The 19,057-nt window shown below is 60.2% G+C and overlaps 5 protein-coding genes across 5 annotated transcripts; 3 read left to right on the plus strand and 2 right to left on the minus strand.

Moving 5' to 3' along the window:
* The first annotated feature begins 498 nt into the window (after positions 1 to 498).
* HYAL3 (hyaluronidase 3) lies at positions 499 to 2,076 on the plus strand. Its single transcript, XM_054387350.1, has 3 exons — positions 499 to 1,395; positions 1,504 to 1,593; positions 1,719 to 2,076. Exons 1-3 carry the CDS (start codon positions 499 to 501, stop codon positions 2,070 to 2,072), a joined length of 1,341 nt encoding a protein of 446 aa, XP_054243325.1. The 3' UTR covers positions 2,073 to 2,076.
* Positions 2,077 to 2,553: 477 nt separating this feature from the next.
* On the plus strand, positions 2,554 to 4,399 carry LSMEM2 (leucine rich single-pass membrane protein 2). Its single transcript, XM_054387707.1, has 4 exons — positions 2,554 to 2,575; positions 3,739 to 3,879; positions 3,963 to 4,172; positions 4,263 to 4,399. Exons 1-4 carry the CDS (start codon positions 2,554 to 2,556, stop codon positions 4,397 to 4,399), a joined length of 510 nt encoding a protein of 169 aa, XP_054243682.1.
* A 1,008-nt stretch (positions 4,400 to 5,407) lies between these two features.
* On the minus strand, positions 5,408 to 8,570 carry IFRD2 (interferon related developmental regulator 2). Its single transcript, XM_054387348.1, has 12 exons — positions 8,543 to 8,570; positions 8,117 to 8,233; positions 7,908 to 7,992; positions 7,651 to 7,775; positions 7,410 to 7,567; positions 7,135 to 7,185; positions 6,659 to 6,828; positions 6,439 to 6,544; positions 6,058 to 6,195; positions 5,791 to 5,919; positions 5,621 to 5,716; positions 5,408 to 5,488 (listed from the first exon to the last, which is right to left on the minus strand). The coding sequence occupies exons 1-12, from the start codon at positions 8,568 to 8,570 to the stop codon at positions 5,408 to 5,410; spliced, it is 1,284 nt and encodes a 427-aa protein (XP_054243323.1).
* A 3,395-nt stretch (positions 8,571 to 11,965) lies between these two features.
* On the plus strand, positions 11,966 to 14,039 carry LOC128971608 (2'-5'-oligoadenylate synthase 1-like). Its single transcript, XM_054387211.1, has 6 exons — positions 11,966 to 12,157; positions 12,332 to 12,626; positions 12,706 to 12,881; positions 12,970 to 13,211; positions 13,297 to 13,429; positions 13,509 to 14,039. The coding sequence occupies exons 1-6, from the start codon at positions 11,966 to 11,968 to the stop codon at positions 14,037 to 14,039; spliced, it is 1,569 nt and encodes a 522-aa protein (XP_054243186.1).
* A 1,336-nt stretch (positions 14,040 to 15,375) lies between these two features.
* On the minus strand, positions 15,376 to 18,801 carry SEMA3B (semaphorin 3B). The gene is made up of 14 exons (XM_054387270.1): positions 18,692 to 18,801; positions 18,509 to 18,615; positions 18,300 to 18,419; positions 17,847 to 17,992; positions 17,642 to 17,756; positions 17,488 to 17,557; positions 17,261 to 17,405; positions 16,938 to 17,157; positions 16,757 to 16,848; positions 16,546 to 16,587; positions 16,291 to 16,448; positions 16,124 to 16,179; positions 15,906 to 16,045; positions 15,376 to 15,816 (listed from the first exon to the last, which is right to left on the minus strand). The coding sequence occupies exons 1-14, from the start codon at positions 18,790 to 18,792 to the stop codon at positions 15,376 to 15,378; spliced, it is 1,953 nt and encodes a 650-aa protein (XP_054243245.1). The 5' UTR covers positions 18,793 to 18,801.
* Between the last annotated feature and the right edge of the window lie 256 nt (positions 18,802 to 19,057).

Raw genomic sequence — 19,057 nt, forward strand, 5'->3', positions numbered from 1 at the left:
TGGACAGGGTCACCCAGCCCACTCCAGCCCTGCCTGGGCTCGCAGAGACAGAGCTGCCCCTTTGCTCCACACCTTTTGGGGGGCTCAGTCCCTCAGCAGGGCACACAGCCAGGCTAGGTCTTGATACAAAATGGGGAAGAGGGAGTCATGGTGCCCCTGCTACAAGCAGGGCTAGGACCCAGCAGAGAAACAGGTTGGTGGCTTGTAGTGACAAACCAGGGCCATGCCATGGCTATGGTGGTACAGGCAGGGGCTTTGGGCACCAATAGCAGAAGTGTCCACTGGTGGCACTGAGGCAAGAGGTGTCTGAAATCTCCAAGTTTGCTGAGTCCCATGGGTTTTGGGGTGAGCAGAAAGTGTGTATGGGCAACCTGGCCCACCACATGCCAGGGTGACAGTGCCAGCACTGCTGGAGTGCCTGCCACACTCTGCTGCCTTATCCCCACCACTCTCCTTTCCCTGCAGGGTGCTGGCCACGTAGGCAGCCAGTGACACAGGATGGTGCTGGTGCTGGTGCTGTGGGCCTGCCTGGTGCTGGACATGGCCAGAGTGGAGAGCCCAGCACCAGAGCCTCTGATGGGTCACCAGCCATTTGCTGTGGTATGGAACATCCCCACTGGCCGCTGCCAGCGCCGCTTTGGTGTGAGGCTGCCCCTTGGTGACTATGGCATCATGGAAAACCAGGATGGCCACTTTACCGGCCAGAACATCACCATCTTCTACAAGAACAAGTTTGGGCTCTACCCCTACCTGTCACAGCAGGGTGTCCCCCACCACGGGGGCATCCCGCAGCGGGTCCACCTGGGTGCTCACCTCACCAGGGCAGCTGGGGACATCCACCGCCTCCTGCACCCTGCTTTCCATGGCCTGGCCGTGGTGGACTGGGAAGAGTGGAGGCCACTCTGGGCCCAAAACTGGGGGGCCAAGCGGATCTATCGGGCAGCCTCAGAGCAGCAGGTGCAGGACTGGCATGGCCTGCTGCCAGCACAGCAGCGGCTCCGTCTGGCCAGGTGGCAGTTTGAGCAGGCGGCACAGGTTCTGATGGAGGAGACGCTTCTGCTGGGACGGACCCTGCGGCCAGGCGGGCTCTGGGGGTTCTACCGCTTCCCTGACTGCCTCAATGGCAACTGGGCCAAAGACGCCAACTACACTGGGCAGTGCCAGCCAGCAGAAGTGCAGCGTAACAACCAACTGGGCTGGCTCTGGGCTGCCTCAGCTGCCCTTTACCCCAGCATCTACCTGCCACCGCTGCTGCCACCTGCCCTGCGCCGCCGCTACGTGCACCACCGGCTGCGCGAGGCCCTGCGTGTGGCTGCCTTCGGAGCTGGTGGCCCGCTGCCCGTGGTCGCCTACTCACGCCTCTCCTTCCGCCGCTCACCCAGGTTCCTGGAGCTGGTAAGAACCATGGGGCTGGGGCTGGCAGCAGATATGTCAGGGGTCCTGCTTCACACCAGCATGCAGCCCCTGTCCCCCAGCCTGGTCACATCTTGTTCTCCCTGGCAGGCTGACCTGGTGCACACCATTGGGGAGAGCGCCGCGCTGGGTGCAGCTGGACTTGTGCTCTGGGGAGACATGTCCTACTCCCGCTCAGCGGTATGGCCCCTGGTGGTGTGGACATGAGGTGTATGGGACAGGCACATCCCCTGTGCCCACTGGGGAGGGGTGGCTGAGGGGACCGCAGTGCTGGGGAGGGTTCTAACTGGTGCTTCCCTCTCCAGGAGAGCTGTGCCAGCCTGCGCCACTACCTTATGTCCACCCTGGGTCCCTATGTGGCCAATGTGACAGCAGCAGCCCAGGAGTGCAGCTACAGACGGTGCCATGGGCATGGACGCTGTGTGCGCCCGCAGCCCCAAGACCTGGGCAGCCTCTTGCACCTTGGCTCTGGTGCCAGTCTACTCACCTCTTTCCGCTGCCACTGCTTCCGTGGCTGGACTGGTGAGGGCTGTACCCAGCAAGTCCAGCTTGGCCCTGCTACCTCTTGCCTGGTGCCCACCCACAGTCATGGCCTCTGTGGGCATAATGATCTCCCACCCTCTGACACTTGTCTGCCACAGGGCACGTGGAGCTGGTGACCAGGGCTGGGGACTACCATGGTCCCTTACCCTGGCAGTGCTACTTCCCAGTGCTTTCTATCGTCTCATTAAAATAAAGCCTCCTTCCACAGCTGGCAGGGTCTATGTGAGCAAAGCCGAGGAGGGGGTTCCATGGTGCCCCCAGTCAGCACAATTACCATTGCTGCCAAGAGGCAGCAGAGCCCCCAGTTTGGCTCTGCTGCAATCTCCTGGTATGCTAGCAGCCCCTTTACCCTGGGAAGTGGGCACAGGGAATCATCACAGGCTGCTCTCCCTTTGCTGTGCTGGCACCATGCTGCTAGCAGGCCTGACCATGCAAACAGCCCCCCCGCTGTCCACAGCTATTTTTATCCTCCCCAAACTGTATTTCTCACTGTCCTATTTTAAGCAGTGCAGTTGGTGCATCAGGAACCCAGTGCCCAGCTCCCAGGGGCCCCACACTGCCTCACTGCCCACTCACGCTGCCCCGGCACAGGGAGCCATGCCCAGAGAGGCTGGAGAAGGTAGGCTAGGGAGCGGGCTGGGGGCTGGCAGGGACCCTGGCACCCCAGTGGGGAGTGGGTGGCATGGGGCTATGACATTGGGATAGGAGCAGCAGCCAAACGTTGCCCTCCTCCACAGGGACTGTAGGCACAGATGCCCGCCTGGGGAAGAAGGGGTTCCTGGAGGGCTGCAGGCACAGGGCAGCAGGTTTTGGGCAGTTGGCTGGCACAACCCCCTGCAACAAACCTGCATGACCTGCTGTGCCCTCCAGCAGCAGGGGCTGCGGATGCAGGGGTGATGGAGATACATCCAGACCAGCCCCCAGCCAAAGACAGGGCTGTAGGGACAGCCCAGGGGTACCCCGGGCACCAGCTGAGGTACCCCAGCCTTTGCACCTGCCAACCCCACCAGAGACACACAATGCCCTGATACCAGCAGAGTGGTGCCATGCTACCCCGCAACACACCACTGACCCTGGGAGGAAAGGGGAGAATGCACAGTGCCACTCTGCCCAGTTCTGCCATGGTCACAGCCCCTGGGCCATGCCTGCTGCTGAAAAATGCACAAACAGCCAGAAAAAAATGCTTTCCCTCTACCCCAGCACAGGCATGGTCACTGCCCAAGTTGCTGCTGGAGCCATGCCTGCCTCCAAAAAGCAGCCCTCTCCCATGGGGAATGTGTCCACCCGGGCAGTGGACACAGCACACACCTTACATTTCTGTCCATACACCCCTAAGCAGCACATGGGCACAATGCCCATGGGGGTAAGCCAAGCTGTGCTGTGGGCTAGGAGCTGGCATTGCCCTGCTGCTGCCTGCTGGCTCCCAGCTGGCCCAGAGGAGCACCAGCCAGTCTTGCAATGCCCGGGCTGCTGGGCTGGGGGGATGTGAGGCACATTCCTGTCTCCAGCTTGGACCAGATTCCAGCCCCACTAACAAGGCTCTGGGATTGTGGCCACCAGATGCCCGCTAACTGCCCTGATGACAGCACTGGGGAGGGGACAGCTAGCATTTATTCACCTGCAACTGCAGCCCTGTGCCAAAGGAACACTGGCACTGGCTGCCTGCCCAAACATAGCACCAGGCTTGTGTCCAAGTTGGGGTCACCTCTGGGAGGGGCTCTAGTACCCACAGGGGTGCCCGGGACAGGGTCCATGCTCACCCTCTGCCTCCACTCTTGGCAGACAGCATGGGAAGGGCTGAGGGCACCATGCCAGCAGAGCCTGGGGACCCTGACGGCAGCGACCCTGGAGCCATTAGCCTGCGTCCGGTGGAGTCCATCAGCGACCTGCACTGGGCTTTGGCTGGGCACAAGGGTGCAGAAGGTGAGAACAGGGTGTGAAGGGCCCATGCTAGCCCTGGACATGCCATGGGCCAGGCTCTGACCTCTTCTCTTCACTGCCCACAGGCAATGGCCCAGCTCCCTCCAGCAGCCTGCATCAGCCTCCGTCTCACCCCATGCCCCCCAGCCCCACAGTGCTCCTGCCCACCCTGCGTCCTGTGCCTGCTGCCAGCCCCTGCCCCTGCCTGGGCCCCAACCACCCCCTGCTCCTGGCCCTGCTGGGGCTCCTGGCCCTGACAAGCCTGGTCCTGGCCACACTGGCTGTCTACCTGAGTGGTATGTGGCACTGGGCAGAGGAGGCAGGGCTGGGGTCTGGGGGAGGACCAGGCTGCCCACCCCCAGCATATCTCTGTCCTGTTCTTGCAGTCCTACAGAGCCAGTCAGTGAGGGCGCTGGCCCAGTGGCTGGAGAGCCAGGAAGAAGCTGTGCACCAGCTGCGGGCAGCCAGCAGGCAGCTCTGGGCTCGCATCAATGCCAGTGCTGAGCCCGGTGGGCACCGCTGAGCTGTTCCCAGCCCTGCCACAGGGCCACCATGGGAAGGGACACTGAAGGGCAGGAGTGGGGGAGCAGTCAGTCCTACCACCCCCTCATCCACTCAGACCTGGCAGCATCGCCCCACAGGGTGCAGGTGGTGGCAATCCTGGCACCCACCCCAGGATACAAGAGAAAGGGACAGGGCTGCAAGGATGGGCACCCACCTCAGTGACAACTCTGCCACAAGGCAGAACGCACCCTCCAATTAGCCTTTTAATTACCTCCTGTAATCAAAGTCTTAGAAAATCACCACCACAGATACATTCCCAGGGTGGCAGGCACTCCCAGCTGGCATGGCCCCATGCCCACCTGGGCAGCAGTCCCTGAGGCTGCACAGGCAGCATTGGGACTCACCTGCTGTGCCACCCTCCCATTAATTAATTTCCCACAAGGTAACTATTTCATATAAAGCATTTGGCTGAAAAAGGGCTCAGAGCAGGCAGCTGGCAAGGCAGGCAGCACCTGCCACCCCACACCACTCTGCCACTACCTGAGTGCCAGGCTAGCTGCAGAGGCAGGGGTTGTGCACAGCGTAGCAGGGTGGAGAGCTGGAGGAGCGTTCCTGCCACAGGCACACACACCAGGGCCAGATGCCCCACAGCCCTGTATGGCTCTGCCTTCCCTCCGAGCCCTTCAGGATGTGCCAGCCCACTCTGGTGTCCCTGCAGGGCTGGGAAGGGGGTACACAAGCCCTGCCTTTGAAGGGGTTGAAAGAGCCCTGTGAGACCCCCTCCCTCCGCACCACCCAGCTGCAGAGCAGGCACATAGCAGCATGCCACCACCTGCTCCCCTGCTCTTCTTTTATCCTTCTTTTTTTGGTTAAAAAAATAAAAGAGGGGGCAGCCCCTGGTGGGGCAGCTCCAGGCATTAAATACTCTGCTGTACATGAATAAAAGCCCAAGGGCTGGGGGCACCTGCCCCTCACAGTGCTGGGTCTGCAGTCCAGGTGGGCTGGAGGCTCTGTCCCACTCCGCCCATCATAGCACGTCTGCCCGCTTGTCCCGCACCCGGCTCCGGGCTTTCGTGCGGGCTTTGAAGGCAGCTGAGTTGTAGAGGTGCTGGGAGAGAAGAACAGATGGGTTAGCAGATCCCATCTTCTCACCTCCCCAACACTCAGGTGCTTGGCTGTAGCCCACACCAGCATGGGAAGGGTCTGCAGGCACGAACTGGGGGTGGGGGGGGACACCCACCTTCTCGAAGCGGGAGACCTTGCTGGTTTTCACAGCAGCCGCATCCAGCACCAAGGGGGGTCCAAGGCCAAAGATCTCCCGTAGCAGGTCATTGTTCTGGGGAAGCAGGGGCATGTTAGCACCTGCCAGCACCAACCCAGTGCCTCCCAGCACAGCTGCCTGGCCCCTACCTGGAGGTGGTGGCAGATGCCTGAGCCCAGCACCTCTTTGAAGGCCTGGTAAGTCCGCTGGCGTGCCCAGCTGTCCAGGTACATGCACTCCAGGCCAAATCGGACAGTCTCCTCCTGGTACTCCCCGTTCTGAGTGGGGAGAGGGGCATCAGCAACAACCTGAGCACCCACCCTGTGCATCTCCCAGCATGCAGCACATGAGAATCGCTGAGCAGCAGTCACACAGCCAGGGGCTCAGCTGGGTAGGGCACTGCCAGGCTCCAGTACCTCAATGAAGCGCAGGATGTCCCGGAAGATGGAATGCTGCTTCCGTCGGTCTGTCTTGGCTCGGTACTTGTTGCTCTCAGTAGCCAGGATCTTGAGCTGGGCACACAGGAACTCTGTATCTTGGTAGTACAAGTCTTCCTGACAAATAACCAGGGGGATTTGGAGGGGACACAGCACTGCCCACCACCACCATCACCAGGACAGGGCTGGAAGATCATTTGGGCCAGCTTCTCTGCCTGGGCACCTGCTGGTAATGCCTGCCTGGAGCATCCCAATGCTGTCAGTGCCAACTCAGCTGGGGCACAGGCAGGATGCTGGTGCCAGTAGGTCTCTGCTGCCTGCCCTCCTGCTGCCTCCTGCCACTACAGCACCCCAACATACCTCCAAGTCTTGGGCCAGCTCAAAGATCAGCGCGATGGTTTCCCCAGCCAGGATGCGCAGCGTGACACTGCTGCTGGACAGCAGCGGGGACAGCTTCAGCCAGCGACTGGGACAGGAAAACAGGAGAGCAGTCGGAGGGTCTGGGCATCACCAGAGTGGCTCCCTCCTCCACAGCCATCAGCTTCACACCAGACCCCGCACCCCACAACACCGCACTCACTTGTCCAAAATACTCTTGATGTGGGAGGGGGGGCAAATGGTGAGGAGCAGGGACCATGACTGGAGTGCACTGCAGTGCAGAGGGCCATGCTGGGTGGTTGCTGAGGTCCCTTCGCCCATGCTGGGGGGGCTGAAGATGCCCTCCAAGCAGGACAGGCATAAGATCAGGTCCTAGAGAGGAAAACCCACCTGTCAGACAACAGCTGCTAGGAAGACATCACAATGAAGCCACACACTGGAAGTGAAGGGGACCCATTCTGCCCAGGGGCACCAGGAGCTCCTTGGGGCAGAAGAGCCTCCTTCATCCAGGACATTCCAGCTCTGCAAGGTGGACTTCCCTCCCAGTTCGGCCCCACGCTGCCCAGAGAAGGGGTCTGAGCTGTCACTTGTGTCTTGGCACCAAGGGCTGAGGGCAGGTGGTGTAGCAGCCCCCTGGGTGACCTTCAGCAAGGGTATGGACAACATCCAGGCAGTTACCTCGAGGTCAGCAGCAGCAATGTAGCAACACATGCCCAGAGCCATGGCACACTGGTGAGAGATGTAGGGAAAAGGCAGTCAGAAGGCAGTGATGGGCCAGATCTAGTGTCCAACTTAGTGGAAGCAGGTCTGGCAAATCCCTGCTTTACCCCACTGCTCCCCATGGCACCCAATTCTGTTGCCCTGCCATGACTGCAGGAGTCCCAAAAGGCACTGTCTGGGCTCTCCCCACTGCCAAGGTACCCCTGTGCAGGAGAAAACAGGCCAGGCCTTACACTCTGCCGGGCACCCGGGCTGGCTGTGCTGTCTGTCAGGACACTGATGAGTACAGGCTTCAGGCTGTGAAACAACTCTTCCCCCTCTGGGCCAGAACCCATCTGGAGGCAGAGGAGGGTGAGGACGGTGCTTGCCAGTGCCTGTTCCTCCCCTTTACCTGTGAGCAGCACAAGACACCCCACTCAGACACTGATTACCAGCCCCAGCACCCCCAGCCCCGGTGCCTGCCTTCACCCAGACCTTTCTTGAGACACTTCTCGAGGGAGTCAGTGAGCATGATGCGACGCTCCAGCAGGAACTCAGAGAGGATTCTGGAGGAGAAGGCCAGGCGCAGGCTCTGCAGTGCCGCCTGCCGCATCTTGGTGCTATGGGAGACCGCGGGAGATTATGGGGTGCACTGGCCCGGGACTGGGCATGTCCCTGCCCCTTGCTGGCCATGCTAGCAGGGATGGGCAGCATACAAGACATGCCCACAGAGGATGTCAGCTGCTCCACACCTCTTGTCCAGGAGGTTGTCCATGTGCTCCTTCAGCCTGTCCTCTGCCTCCTCCTCCTGGCCTTGCTCACTCGCCGCCTCACTCCCTGCCGAGGCGGCACCCATGTCAGGGCAGTGCTTGGGTGCAAAGGCAGGAGGCCCACGAGTGGGGTCACGGCAGCAGCATTGCCATTCACGGGGGGGCACAAAGGCGGCTGCCCCGGGGCTCACCTGCGCCCTCATCGGCGGGGCTGGTCCCCTCACTGGCGCTGCTGCAGTGGCTCAGCACCTCGCTGCCAGCCTCCTCCTCGCTGGCGGGAGAGCGAGCTCGGGCGCTGCCAGGGCCACCTGCAGGGGGAATTGGACACAGGCCCCTGTCACCAGGGCCTGACCGCACCGCGGACGCCGCAGAGGTAGAGGCCTGAGACATGTGCGGCTCGTGGGACCTGTGCGGCTCACGGGGCTTCTGTGGCCCCCCGCGTTCCGCTGCCGGGACGGGAGGGCAGGCCAGGCCAATACACGGCATGGCAGACCAGGCCAGGCCAGATCAGGCCAAGGCGGCTCGACCCAACTCGACGGCTCACACGACCCCGCCGCCGCCCCCCCATCCCGTTCCGCCGCCTTCCCGCCCTGCACCGCACCCGGGACCCCACTCACGGCGCGCGGCTCGGCGGGAGCGCGGCATGGCCAGCGCGCGGATCCCACGCCCCTCCTCCCCTGGCGCGAGGCCCCGCCTCTGGCCCTGCCCCCCGTACCGCCCCGCCGCGTCGCCCCCTGGGAGCGCCCGCCGCCATCTGCGGGAGGTTCGCGCTGCAGCTCCCGCCATGCTCCGGGCGGGGGCACCGGGCCAGGCGCCTCAGAGAGTCGAGCGCTTGCTTGTAGCTCTACCCCTGGTCGTGGTCCGGACCCTGGCCCTGCTCCTGCCTCTCTGCCCTTTCCTGTATCCCTGGCACTGCACTGTCCGTGTCTTTGTCCCTGCATGCATCTCATTGGGAAAATCTGTTTCTCTAACTATGGTCCCAATTAGCCTTATAATATAAATTGTATTAACTGGTTGCAGGGAAGAAGTCAGAAAGTTGTGGTCAATGGGACAGAGTCCAGTTGGAGGCCTGTATCTAGTGGAGTTCTTCAGGGGTCAGTACTGAGACCAATGCTGTTAGATACATTCATCAAGGATCTGGATGAGGGCACCGAGTGCACTGTCAGCAGATTTGATGATGACACAAAACTGGGTAGAGTGGCTGATGCAGCAGAGGGTTGTGCTGCCGTTCAGCAGGACTTGAACAGGCTGGAGAGCTGGGCAGGGAGAAATTTTATGAAGCTCAACAAGGGCTTGCACCTGGGAAAGAACAACCCCATGTACCAGTGTAGGCTGGGGACTGAGCTGCTTGGGAGCAGTGAAGGGAAAAGGACCTGGGGGCCTTAGTGGATGGAAGGTTGACCATGAGCCAGCAACATGCTCTTGTGGCCAGGAAGGCCAGTGGTATCCTGGGTTGTATTAGAAGGAGTGTGGTCAGTAGATTGAGAGAGGTTCTCCCTCCCACTCTGCTCTGCCCTGGTGAGGCCAAATCTGGAATATTGTGCCCAGTTCTGGGCCCTTCAGTTCAAGAAGGTCAGGGAAATGCTTGAAAGAATCCATGACAGAGCCACAAAAATGATTAAGGTAGTGGAACATCTTCCTTACAAGGACAGACTGACGGAGCTGGGGCTTCAGCTTGGAGGAGACTAAGGGGTGACCTCATAAATGTTTATAAATATGTAAAGGGCGAGTGCCAAGAGGATGGAGCCAGGCTCTTCTTGGTGATGCCCAATGACAGGACAAGGGGCAATGAGTGGAAGCTGATGCATAGGAAGTTCCATGGAAACAGGAGGAAGAATTATTTCACTGTGAGGGTGACAGAACACTGGAATGGGCTGCCCAGTGGGGTTGTGGAGTCTCCTTCTCTGGAGATATTCAAGACCCGCCTGGATGAGTTCCTGTGGGACCTGGTATAGGTAATCCTGCTATGGCAGGGGGGTTGGACTAGATCATCTCTCGAGGTCCTTTCCAGCCCCTAACATTCTGTGATTCTGTGATTCTGAACTTAAGTATTTAAAGGGTGGCTACAGAGAAGATGGGACTCCCTTATGACAAGGACTGACATGGAAAAGATAAGTGGTAATGGGTACAAGTTACTCCTGCAGAGATTCCAGTTGGATAGAAGACGAAAATTTGTCACATCAAGGACAATTAGCCATTGGGATAACCTCCCCAGGGAAGTGGTGGAGGCCCCAGCACTGGGTACTTCTAAGATCTAGTTGGACAGGATGCTGGGCCTTCTTATCTAGAGTGTTTTTCCCAAGAAAGCTTGGATCAGGTGGTCCTTCAGGTTCCCTTCCAGCTTCTGATTCTTTATATATATGTATAAACTTTTTTTTTTTTTTACCTTTGTATACTGCATAGTTACAGGTCAGTAAGCATGACTATAAGATAGCTTGTTATGAGGAGGCCTGTCCCACCATAAAGGACTCTGAGATAAGGCACTGCAGCACCCAGACCCTCCAACACCTCCCTGAGGCTGTTTTATTGTCTGGCCTAACAGACAAGTGCCTGTAGCAAGACTGACACCAGGGACACTGCGACGAGGGTGGAAGGATGATAACGCTATAGAGTTGCAGTGGCTTTGCAATCAGGTGGAAGGGAGATAATTAGGGATTGATCAAACTGTGCTGTACTACAGTGCTTGAAGGATGTGAGCCACATGTGAAACCACATTTGGCTGCAAATAAAGAATGAGTTGTTGTTGATGTCACAGCCCTGCTCCTGGTGTCAAACAGAGTAAACAAAATGCTTGCTACAGCTGTCCCTGCCCCTCTCTGCATACTTGCCCATAGCCCTCCTCCTGTCCCACTCCTGCTCATGCCTGTATCTCTGCTTCTGTTCTTGTCCCTGCCTCTGCCTGTATCCCTGCTTCATTCCTACATAAATATCTGCTTCTGTCCCAGATTTTTGCCAGTCGCTGTCCCTGCCCATAACACTGCCCATATCCCTATTGCCACCCGACAAAGGGGACACCCATCCCTGCTCCTGCCATATTCCTGTTCTGGCCATGTCTTTGCTCCTGCCTGCCCATGTCCCTGTCCAAATCCCTGTCCCTGTTTCCAACTCTGGCATGTCTCAATCCTCCTCCATACCCCTGCCCATATCCCTTCTTCTGCCCACGGCCCCCATGGCGCCGAGGAGGCGATGGGAAGGACAGGGCTGGGGAAGACCTTTGGCCTTTCGTTTCAGCGGCTGAAAGCAGAAATCGAAAGTGGGGCAGAAACAGAAACTCCGATTTCCCGGCTCCGCCGCAGGTGGAGCTTAAGGCAGCACGGGCAGCAGCGTCCTGTCCCTGCCGCCTGCCGCTCCCTATGCCGGGGAAGAGCACTAGGGGCTCCGGTAGTGCTGTCACTAACCGTGCCCCACTGGCGAGGGGCACCAGGAGCTCCCATAATGCTGGCACTAGCCGTGTCTCATCGCCTGCGATGACACCAGGACTCTCGGAGGTACTGGCACCGGCTATATCTTATTGCTTAAAGTGATACCAGGACTTCTGGTGACCCAGGCACCAACTGCGCCCCATTGCCTGGGGCGACACTAGGGCCTCCGGTGGCACTGGCCACATTCCATGGTTGTGGTGACACCATGGATCTCACTGACGCTGGCACCGGCCACATCCCATTGCCTGGATGAAACTGTGCTACCAGCACAAGCCGTGTCCCAGCTCTGGCCGCAGCACAGCCCAGACGCTTGAGCCCTCAGCGTGGATACAGGCAGGCGCTGGTGCAGGCAGGGCAACTCCAGCCCCCAGGCAGGGCCACGCGCCGGGTCCCCGTGGTGGGACACCACTTCCTGCCAGCTAGGCACCCAGCGGAGACCGTGGGCAGGAGCCCCCCAGGGAACCTGGGGCTGGGAAGATGCGAAACTTTGGGGCCGGGGCCACCTTAACTTCCCGACGATGACGCCATGGGGGCGGTGACCCGAGTAGTTTAAAAGCTGACAGAAGCGGGCAGAGTGCGGGTAGTAAGTCACGAAACAGAGCAACTGCAGCTGGCAGGATGAATGTGGGACAGATGACATCCACGAATGGGCTTTGGTCGGTGGCCCCCAACAAGCTGGACGGCTGGATCATGGAGGAGCTGCAGCCCAGCCCAGATTTCTGTGTTCAAGTGAAGGAAACAGTGAGGAAGATCTGCGACTTCTTGAAGGAGGACTGCTTTGAAAACATCCGTGTCTATAAGACTGTCAAGGTGAGCACTACCTGGCGTGGGGGCCAGCCAGCACCCCTGCTGTCACCCTTACCTCTGTTCTGCTGCTCTAGCTTTTGTCCTGCCTCATTTTCCCCTGGCAGCTCCAGGTATGGTGACAGGCAGCCCCTGTGCTGAGGGGCAGTGGTGCTGAGCAGGTAGGGTATCTCTCTGCAGGGTGGCTCGGCAGGCAAGGGCACAGCCCTGAAAAACAAATCTGATGCCGACGTGGTGCTCTTCCTCAGCCACTTCTCCAGCTACCAGCATCAGAAGCAGGAGAGAAAGTATATCCTGGATTTGATCAAGGAGAGGCTGCATGCCTGCAGGGAGAGCTTGACTTTCACAGTGCACATCAGTGACCCCCGGTACAAGGGTCCTGACAATACACCACGCTCCCTCAGCCTCACTCTCCACTCCAAGGAAACCTCAGAGTCCATTGAGGTGGACATCCTGCCTGCCTATGATGCCTTGGGTAAGAGCTGTGGGCTGGTGAAGGGCTGAACTGCGGCATCATCACTAGGATGGCTTTCACCCTCTTTCTCACTCCACAGGGCCTGTGAGCAAGGATGCCCCACCAAATGCAGAGGTGTATGTGGGGCTCCTGGATGCCAGCAGTGGTCCTGGGGAGTTCTCCCCTTGCTTCACTGAGCTGCAGAAGATGTTTGTGAAGCGTTGCCCCACTAAGACGAAAAGCCTCCTGCGCCTGGTCAAGTACTGGTACAAGGAGGTGAGGGGCTGTCTGGCTTCATTGACACCCACCAGGAACCCACTGGTCATCTGGTCAGCTCTCATATTTGTCTCTGTCTTGACTCCAGATGCTGAAGCCACGACACCCTGATGCAGACCTGCCTCCAAAGTATGCCCTGGAACTGCTGACCATCTATGCTTGGGAGGAGGGTACGAGCTCCAATCAGTCCTTCAACATGGCTCAGGGCTTCCGTACAGTGCTGGAGCTGCTGCGCCAGCACCAGGAGATCTGCATTTACTGGGAGAAATACTACTCACTCCAGCACAGCCAGATTGGTGCCCACATCAAAAATCTGATGCATAATCCCTGGTGAGGACCTTGCTTGATGGGACCCATGCCACCCACCCTGTGGCACTGACTGGGGCTGATGGCAATGCCCACCCTCTGTTTGCAGCCCCATCATCCTGGATCCTGCTGACCCTACAGGGATCCTGGGCCAAGGCAAGAATTGGGACCTGCTGGCACAGGAGGCGACCCGCCACCTTTTGCTGCCCTGTGTCAAAGACATCCAGCCCTGGAATGTGCAGGTAAGGCTGCTTGTGCCAGCAGGCACCACAGCCCCCCTGCCCCTACCAGCTTTGTATACCTGCTCTTCTGTCCCCACAGCCAGCCCGGCCTGTGATGATTGAGGTGAAGCAGCTGACAGGCATTACTGTCATGAAAACAACCGTCAGCCCAAGCACCACTGTCTGGCAGCTGAAGGAGAAGATCGAGCAAACATTGGGCATCTCCCGGTACAGCCAGCGTCTGGCGAAGCAGGAACAAGGCAGGAGCACCCCTGTCTTCCAGGATCATAACACCCTGGCCACCCACGGCATCTTCTACAACACCACACTGATGCTGCTGCACACTGAGCCCCAGGTCATGGAGGTCTTTGTGAAGGATGACAAGAACCGGACCACCACATACAGGGTGCGGCCCAGTGACACTGTACGTCAGCTGAAGGAGCAGATCCACTCTCGGCAGGGACCTCCTGCTGAGCAGCAGCGCCTGACATATGGCTCCAGGGAGCTGGAGGACCAGCAGACGCTGGCGCACTATGATGTCCAGCACCAGACCACCATCTACATGCTCCTGCGGCTTCGGGGGGGTGCAGACCCCCAGCACCCTCAGTTGCCTTCCTGCTCATGCTCCTGAGCATTGCCCCCAACACCACTCCACACCCCTGTACCCACACTGTCATGCTGGAAATAAAGGCCTTGGTAGATCCCTGTCCTTCTTGCTGAGCTGGAGATGGTGCCGAGTGGTATGGGAGATGGTGGCAGGTGGAATCCCTTGGGATGAGTGAGTTCCTCAGTGCCACTGGCTGCTAGGATGGTACAGGGACACATGGGTGCAGAGCAGTGGTACTGCCGGAGCCTGGGGTGCCTGGTGGGGTCTGAAGTGCCAACCCTGAACCAGCTTGACCTCAGGAATAAAACAGTTCCATCTTCTGCCTCTGCTCTTCCTGCTCCTGCCTGCGGCAGCTTTTAAACCTTCCCAAATAACGACGCTGATCACTGATGGAACTTAAGAGTGGCCCCAGCGCTTTGCCTTCCCCCCGTTCCTGTTCCTGGCTGGCTCCTGCCCAGGGTCCCCCCAGGAAGACCAGCTGGCAGGAGGTGGTGTCACACCACTGGGATGTCCACCTGTGGGCTGGGGGTGCCCTACCTGCATCAGCACCTGCCTGTGCCCATGCAGGGGGCTCAAGTATCTGGGCTGAGGTGCAGTCAGCACTAGGATATGGCTGGTGGCATAGTTTCACCCCAGGCAATGGGATGTGGCCAGTCCCAGTGTCGGCAGGAGCCCTGGTGACACCGCAGGCAGCAGACTCGTGTTGGCACCGTGGAATTTCGGTTTCTGTTTTCAAGAAACGAAAGCGCAAGAAGCCAGACGCGACAGCGCTCCCGGGATGCAGGGGCAGACGCGGACCACGGCCTGAATCCTCTGCTTTATTGTGCTCAATTAGTACAAGCCCCCCGCGCCGCTGCTCTGTCCGGAGCGCTGGGCACTACCTCCGTGCCCCCCTCATCTCCCTCTCGGGCATTCTCCCGCCGGGCCATCCATGTCCCGCCAGTGCCCGTCCTGTCCTTTCGGGGTCCTGCCTGTAGCCTCCAGGACCTGAGGGTGGCCCTGCTGCCGCGTCCCCAACGGTGTCATGCCCAGGGGAGGCACGGCGTGGCCCCGCCGCTTCCCCGCCGGGGCAGCTTTACATTCATCCGTAACGGTCGTTAATAAATATTTCGGTGACTCTGCGGTACTGGCAGTCGCTGCTGCTGGAGCCGGTGGCAGGGGCGGCCGGCAGCCCCTCGAGAGGGTGTCAGCCTTGGCTGCCGCCTTGGCTGCCCCCCTGGCCCCGCAGCCGCAGTCCCCCACTGCTGTCTGCGGCCGGCTCCGGGGCTGCCGGCGGGCTAGCCGAGGCCGGTGGGGGACTTCGCCCCTGCCCGCGGCTCCGCTCCTAGGCAGAGCCCGGTGCCTGGGGCCAGCCCCGGGGTCACCAGGGGGATGCGCTGCGGGGTCTCCGCTCGGCCCGCGGCCCCTCGTGGGTGCGCCGGCGGCGAGCTTTGCGCGGCTCCTCGCCATGGCCGCGGCCGGGGGGTCCGGCGTGGGCGCGTGGAGGTGGCAGGGACCTCCCCCGGCTCCAGGGCCGCTGGCAGGCCCTGTCCGCAGCCCCCAACGGCGGGCGTTCCACCAGCTGGAGGAAGTCCCGGTACCAGACCTTGCGGCTGGCGGGCCCGGCGGTGAGCTGGGGGTCTTCGGCGGGTGCCATGCCCACTACCTGCCGAGCACCGATCACCTCCAGGGAGAGCTGCAGCAGGGGCTGGGTGAAGCCGTGTTCAGTGGCGTGGCAGAGGTAGAGGCCGGCATCGGCACGCTGCACGCTGCGCAGGAGGACACCCCGCTCTGTCTGCACCACCCGCTCATCCATCTGCACCTGTGGCACCCGAGGGGATGAGCAGTCAGCTTGGCATGGCATAGCATGGCATGGTCTCACTGGTGGTACCTGGCTGGGGAAAAGCCTACCTCTTGCTGGGGGTCATCTGGGGTACGCTGGTACATCCAGAGGACACGGGCTTGAAGGGATTTGGGGATGCACTCCAGAAAGGCAGTGCTGCCCTCCACCCCATAGAGCTGCTTCCGGGGCACACTGCCTCGACGGGGGTCTGGAGGAGACATGGCCCAACTATCAGCCCCTGCCCTGGCAGGGCTAATCCCCAGCCCCAAGTTGGGTCCCAGCTCACCTTCTGAACAGAGCATATTGGGGTCACCGTTGCGGATATCTTGCCGGCGAAAACGCCTGCAGGAAGGTGGCAGAGGAGCAGGAGCTGGGGCAGCAGGGCTTGTGCCCCTCACCATAGCCTCAGGGCAAGCTGGCCAGCCCAGCATCATGCTTTGGCATCTCACCTACCTCTTAGTGTTAGGAACATAACGGGTGCAGATGGTGCCATCCCAGGCACAGTATGGGTCCCGTGCCAGGCAGCACTCAGCGCAGGCTTTGCCATAGGCACCACAGCGGTGCAGGGACAACTGGGCCAGTGCTGTGGCTGAGCCAGCATAGAGTTGATGCTGTGGGGGAGAGTTGGGCTGAGCACTCCCATGCTGTGGCATGGGGCCCAGTAGAGCTATGGTGGAACACAGGGACCCACCTGGGATTCCCACTTACCCGCTTTGAAGAGAGCTGCAGGCTAGTGACAGGGGAGGAATCCTGCAGGCAGAGTATGAGCAGGAGTTAGGAGCTGTGGTGGGGGGCAGGCATCCAGGCTGCTAGCTCCCACATCCTGGCAGCTGGAGCACCCAGCACAGTCTGGAGTACATACAGCACAAAGGGGTGCTTGGGATCTCTGACTGGGATGGTGCAGAGTGCATCCTCTTACCTGGAAGACCTGCAGCTCCTCCAGCAGCAGCGGCTCCATGTGGTGCCAGCTCTCCTTGGCCATTGAGACTACTTTCAGCACTGTGCCCATGTCTGTGGGCAGGGAGGAGTGAGGCTGCAGGTCCCAGCCCCAGCATCCCTCAGCTCTCCACCCCTGCCCTGGCCTGGGGGTGACTACGTGCCTGTGCCAATGAAGAGGACGTTGTAGTGGCCATCAGCAGCAGTGACATGGTCCACAGCAATGCGGGTGAAAGTGTAGGGAACAGAGGCTTGCAGGAAGAGGGGGCGCTGGCTGTGGGGCAGCACCGGGTTGTACATCAGTGGGTGGTGCCGGGCAAACTGGATCACCTCATCTGGGAAGTCTTTGGTGGAGCCAAAGGTGCCAAAGGTTTTGCTGGGGCACTGCAGGGAGGTAGCACTGACTGAGCAGGGTGTCACTGCCCACGCATCCCAGATACCAGCATCCTACTGGTGGCACCAGCTTGCACACCCCTGTGCCACATACCATGCCTGGGCGGGGGTATGGCACACGTCCCTGGTATGACACCCATTGATAGTTTGGGCCTTCCTTGTGTGCAAAGGGGCCCAGGAAAGCCCGGCGAATGTCAGCCATGGTATAGACACAAACAGCTGAGCCCTGGAAAACAGAGCTGGTGGGGGAAAGATGGGGTGATGTGAAGGACAAGGGTGGCACTGCCAGCCATGGGAGGTGCAGTGAGGAGGGGGCTCAACCTGGAAGTGGAGAAGATGGCGTAGACCAGGGGGTTGCGCTTGTCCTTTGTCTGCAGCAGGAAGACATCTCCTATAAGACAGGAGGGCATCAGCACAATGTGCCAGGACCACCCATGGCCACCCTGGGTGGTGCCATCCTCATCCCCCTACTCACGGAGCTCGTTGAAATGGGTATCTGCCCCATCAGGTCCTGGCACAGCACAGATGAGACGTGCCTTCAGGAAGGTTGTCCACTTGTTCACCAGGCTGCGCTGCCCACCCATGTCATTCTGCCAAAAGAGGATACCAACATCAGTAGTGGTGAGTGGCACCCCCAGGCACACCTAGACCCCAGACCACCCACCCATGGATACTCTTACCCGGCAGATCTGGCCAATACGGGCAAAGCTGGTCTTGCCCAGCCCCTGCTGCCGTTCCACTGCTGTCTCACGGAAGAAGAAGTAGATCTTGTCATCGTCGGGGTCCTCACTTTCTGGCACCCAAAAGACGGCCACAAACTTGGGCTCTGGGGGCAGAAGGGTGCTTCCTCCAGTGCCTCTGCTATCTCTGCTTCCTGGGCATCCACTGGGGTCCCAGGTGAGCAGAGATCTGCCTCTGCCCAGCTGCAGGGCAGAAGCAGAGTGAGGATGGGACCCCACCAGGCACCAGAGGTCTGTAAGAGGCACAGACACCCCCCGAATCACCCTACACAGGCAGCGGAGGACAGAGTGCAGCTGAGCCTGGAGGACTCACTGCCCCGGTATCTCCAGGGAGCAGAGATGCCATGCCGAGGTGCCAGCAGCCTCATTGCCGTCCTGCTCCCTGGCACTGACCATTGAGCCAGCGGGAGTCGTGCTGCTCAGTGCGGATGGAGGGACGTCGGCCCAGGCTGCGGAAGATGGTAAAGTCACGGCCCATCAGATCGGTGGCCACCCCGGAGTAGAGCTCCTCGCCTGGCAGGCACCGAGGGAAGCGTTATGGGGCACCCCCTGGCACCCTCCCACCACACCACACCCCAGCACCAGGTTTGGCTCTCCCTTACCCACGAGGACAGAAGCGGCTGCATGCCGGGGGTCATAGGGGCTCTTCCCCTTGCCATCCTCAGTGCGCTGGGGGTCCAGCTTGAAGACGGGCTCCTGGAGCGGGTAAGGATGGGTGGGGGGTGGGTGGCAGCAGGTGGGGGCCATGGCAGTGCTGGGGCAGCATGGGTCTCACCTCTGTGTGCTGGCCAGCTTCCACGAAGGCACAGACTGGGTGGAAGGCACCGGTGCCACAGGCATACAGGTGGGTCCGGTTGTAGGCATGGAGGATCTTCACAAAGTTCATGCACTCAGCCTGGAGGCAGAGAGCATAGGAAGATGATATTGGAATGGCTCCCTGGCACTCCCCCCGGCATCCCCAGGCATCCCCAGAAACTCACAGTGATGTCCTTGCCAGCCCAGTTGCACTCCTCCCTCCATTCCACTGGTGCTGGCCAGTAGATCTGCAGGGTGGCAGGGAAAGAGGTGTCCACAGCTCTGGGGAGTGCCTTGGGCCACCCAGCCAGTGTGTCCTCCCCAGTTACCTTCCTGTCCCGCTGACTGATGTCATC

This window comes from Indicator indicator, chromosome 15, assembly GCF_027791375.1.
Source record: "Indicator indicator isolate 239-I01 chromosome 15, UM_Iind_1.1, whole genome shotgun sequence".
Lineage (NCBI taxonomy): Eukaryota > Metazoa > Chordata > Aves > Piciformes > Indicatoridae > Indicator > Indicator indicator.

Coding starts and splice junctions, on each gene's coding strand:
- LSMEM2 (XM_054387707.1), top strand. CDS start 2,554: ATGCCCAGAGAGGCTGGAGAAG. Junction 3,880..3,962: donor TGGGCACAAGGGTGCAGAAG/GTGAGAACAGGG, acceptor CACTGCCCACAG/GCAATGGCCCAGCTCCCTCC. Junction 4,173..4,262: donor ACTGGCTGTCTACCTGAGTG/GTATGTGGCACT, acceptor CTGTTCTTGCAG/TCCTACAGAGCCAGTCAGTG.
- HYAL3 (XM_054387350.1), top strand. CDS start 499: ATGGTGCTGGTGCTGGTGCTGTGGGCCTGCCTGGTGCTGGACATGGCC. Junction 1,396..1,503: donor CACCCAGGTTCCTGGAGCTG/GTAAGAACCATG, acceptor TCTCCCTGGCAG/GCTGACCTGGTGCACACCAT. Junction 1,594..1,718: donor TGTCCTACTCCCGCTCAGCG/GTATGGCCCCTG, acceptor TTCCCTCTCCAG/GAGAGCTGTGCCAGCCTGCG.
- LOC128971608 (XM_054387211.1), top strand. CDS start 11,966: ATGAATGTGGGACAGATGACATCCACGAATGGGCTTTGGTCGGTGGCC. Junction 13,212..13,296: donor AATCTGATGCATAATCCCTG/GTGAGGACCTTG, acceptor CTCTGTTTGCAG/CCCCATCATCCTGGATCCTG. Junction 13,430..13,508: donor TCCAGCCCTGGAATGTGCAG/GTAAGGCTGCTT, acceptor CTGTCCCCACAG/CCAGCCCGGCCTGTGATGAT.
- SEMA3B (XM_054387270.1), bottom strand. CDS start 18,792: ATGAACTTTGTGAAGATCCTCCATGCCTACAACCGGACCCACCTGTAT. Junction 18,616..18,691: donor GCCTTCGTGGAAGCTGGCCA/GCACACAGAGGT, acceptor CCCCACCCATCC/TTACCCGCTCCAGGAGCCCG. Junction 16,180..16,290: donor TATGTTCCTAACACTAAGAG/GTAGGTGAGATG, acceptor ACCTTCCTGCAG/GCGTTTTCGCCGGCAAGATA.
- IFRD2 (XM_054387348.1), bottom strand. CDS start 8,570: ATGCCGCGCTCCCGCCGAGCCGCGCGCC. Junction 7,186..7,409: donor GCCCGGGTGCCCGGCAGAGT/GTAAGGCCTGGC, acceptor ATCTCTCACCAG/TGTGCCATGGCTCTGGGCAT. Junction 6,829..7,134: donor TTGCTGCTGCTGACCTCGAG/GTAACTGCCTGG, acceptor TTTCCTCTCTAG/GACCTGATCTTATGCCTGTC.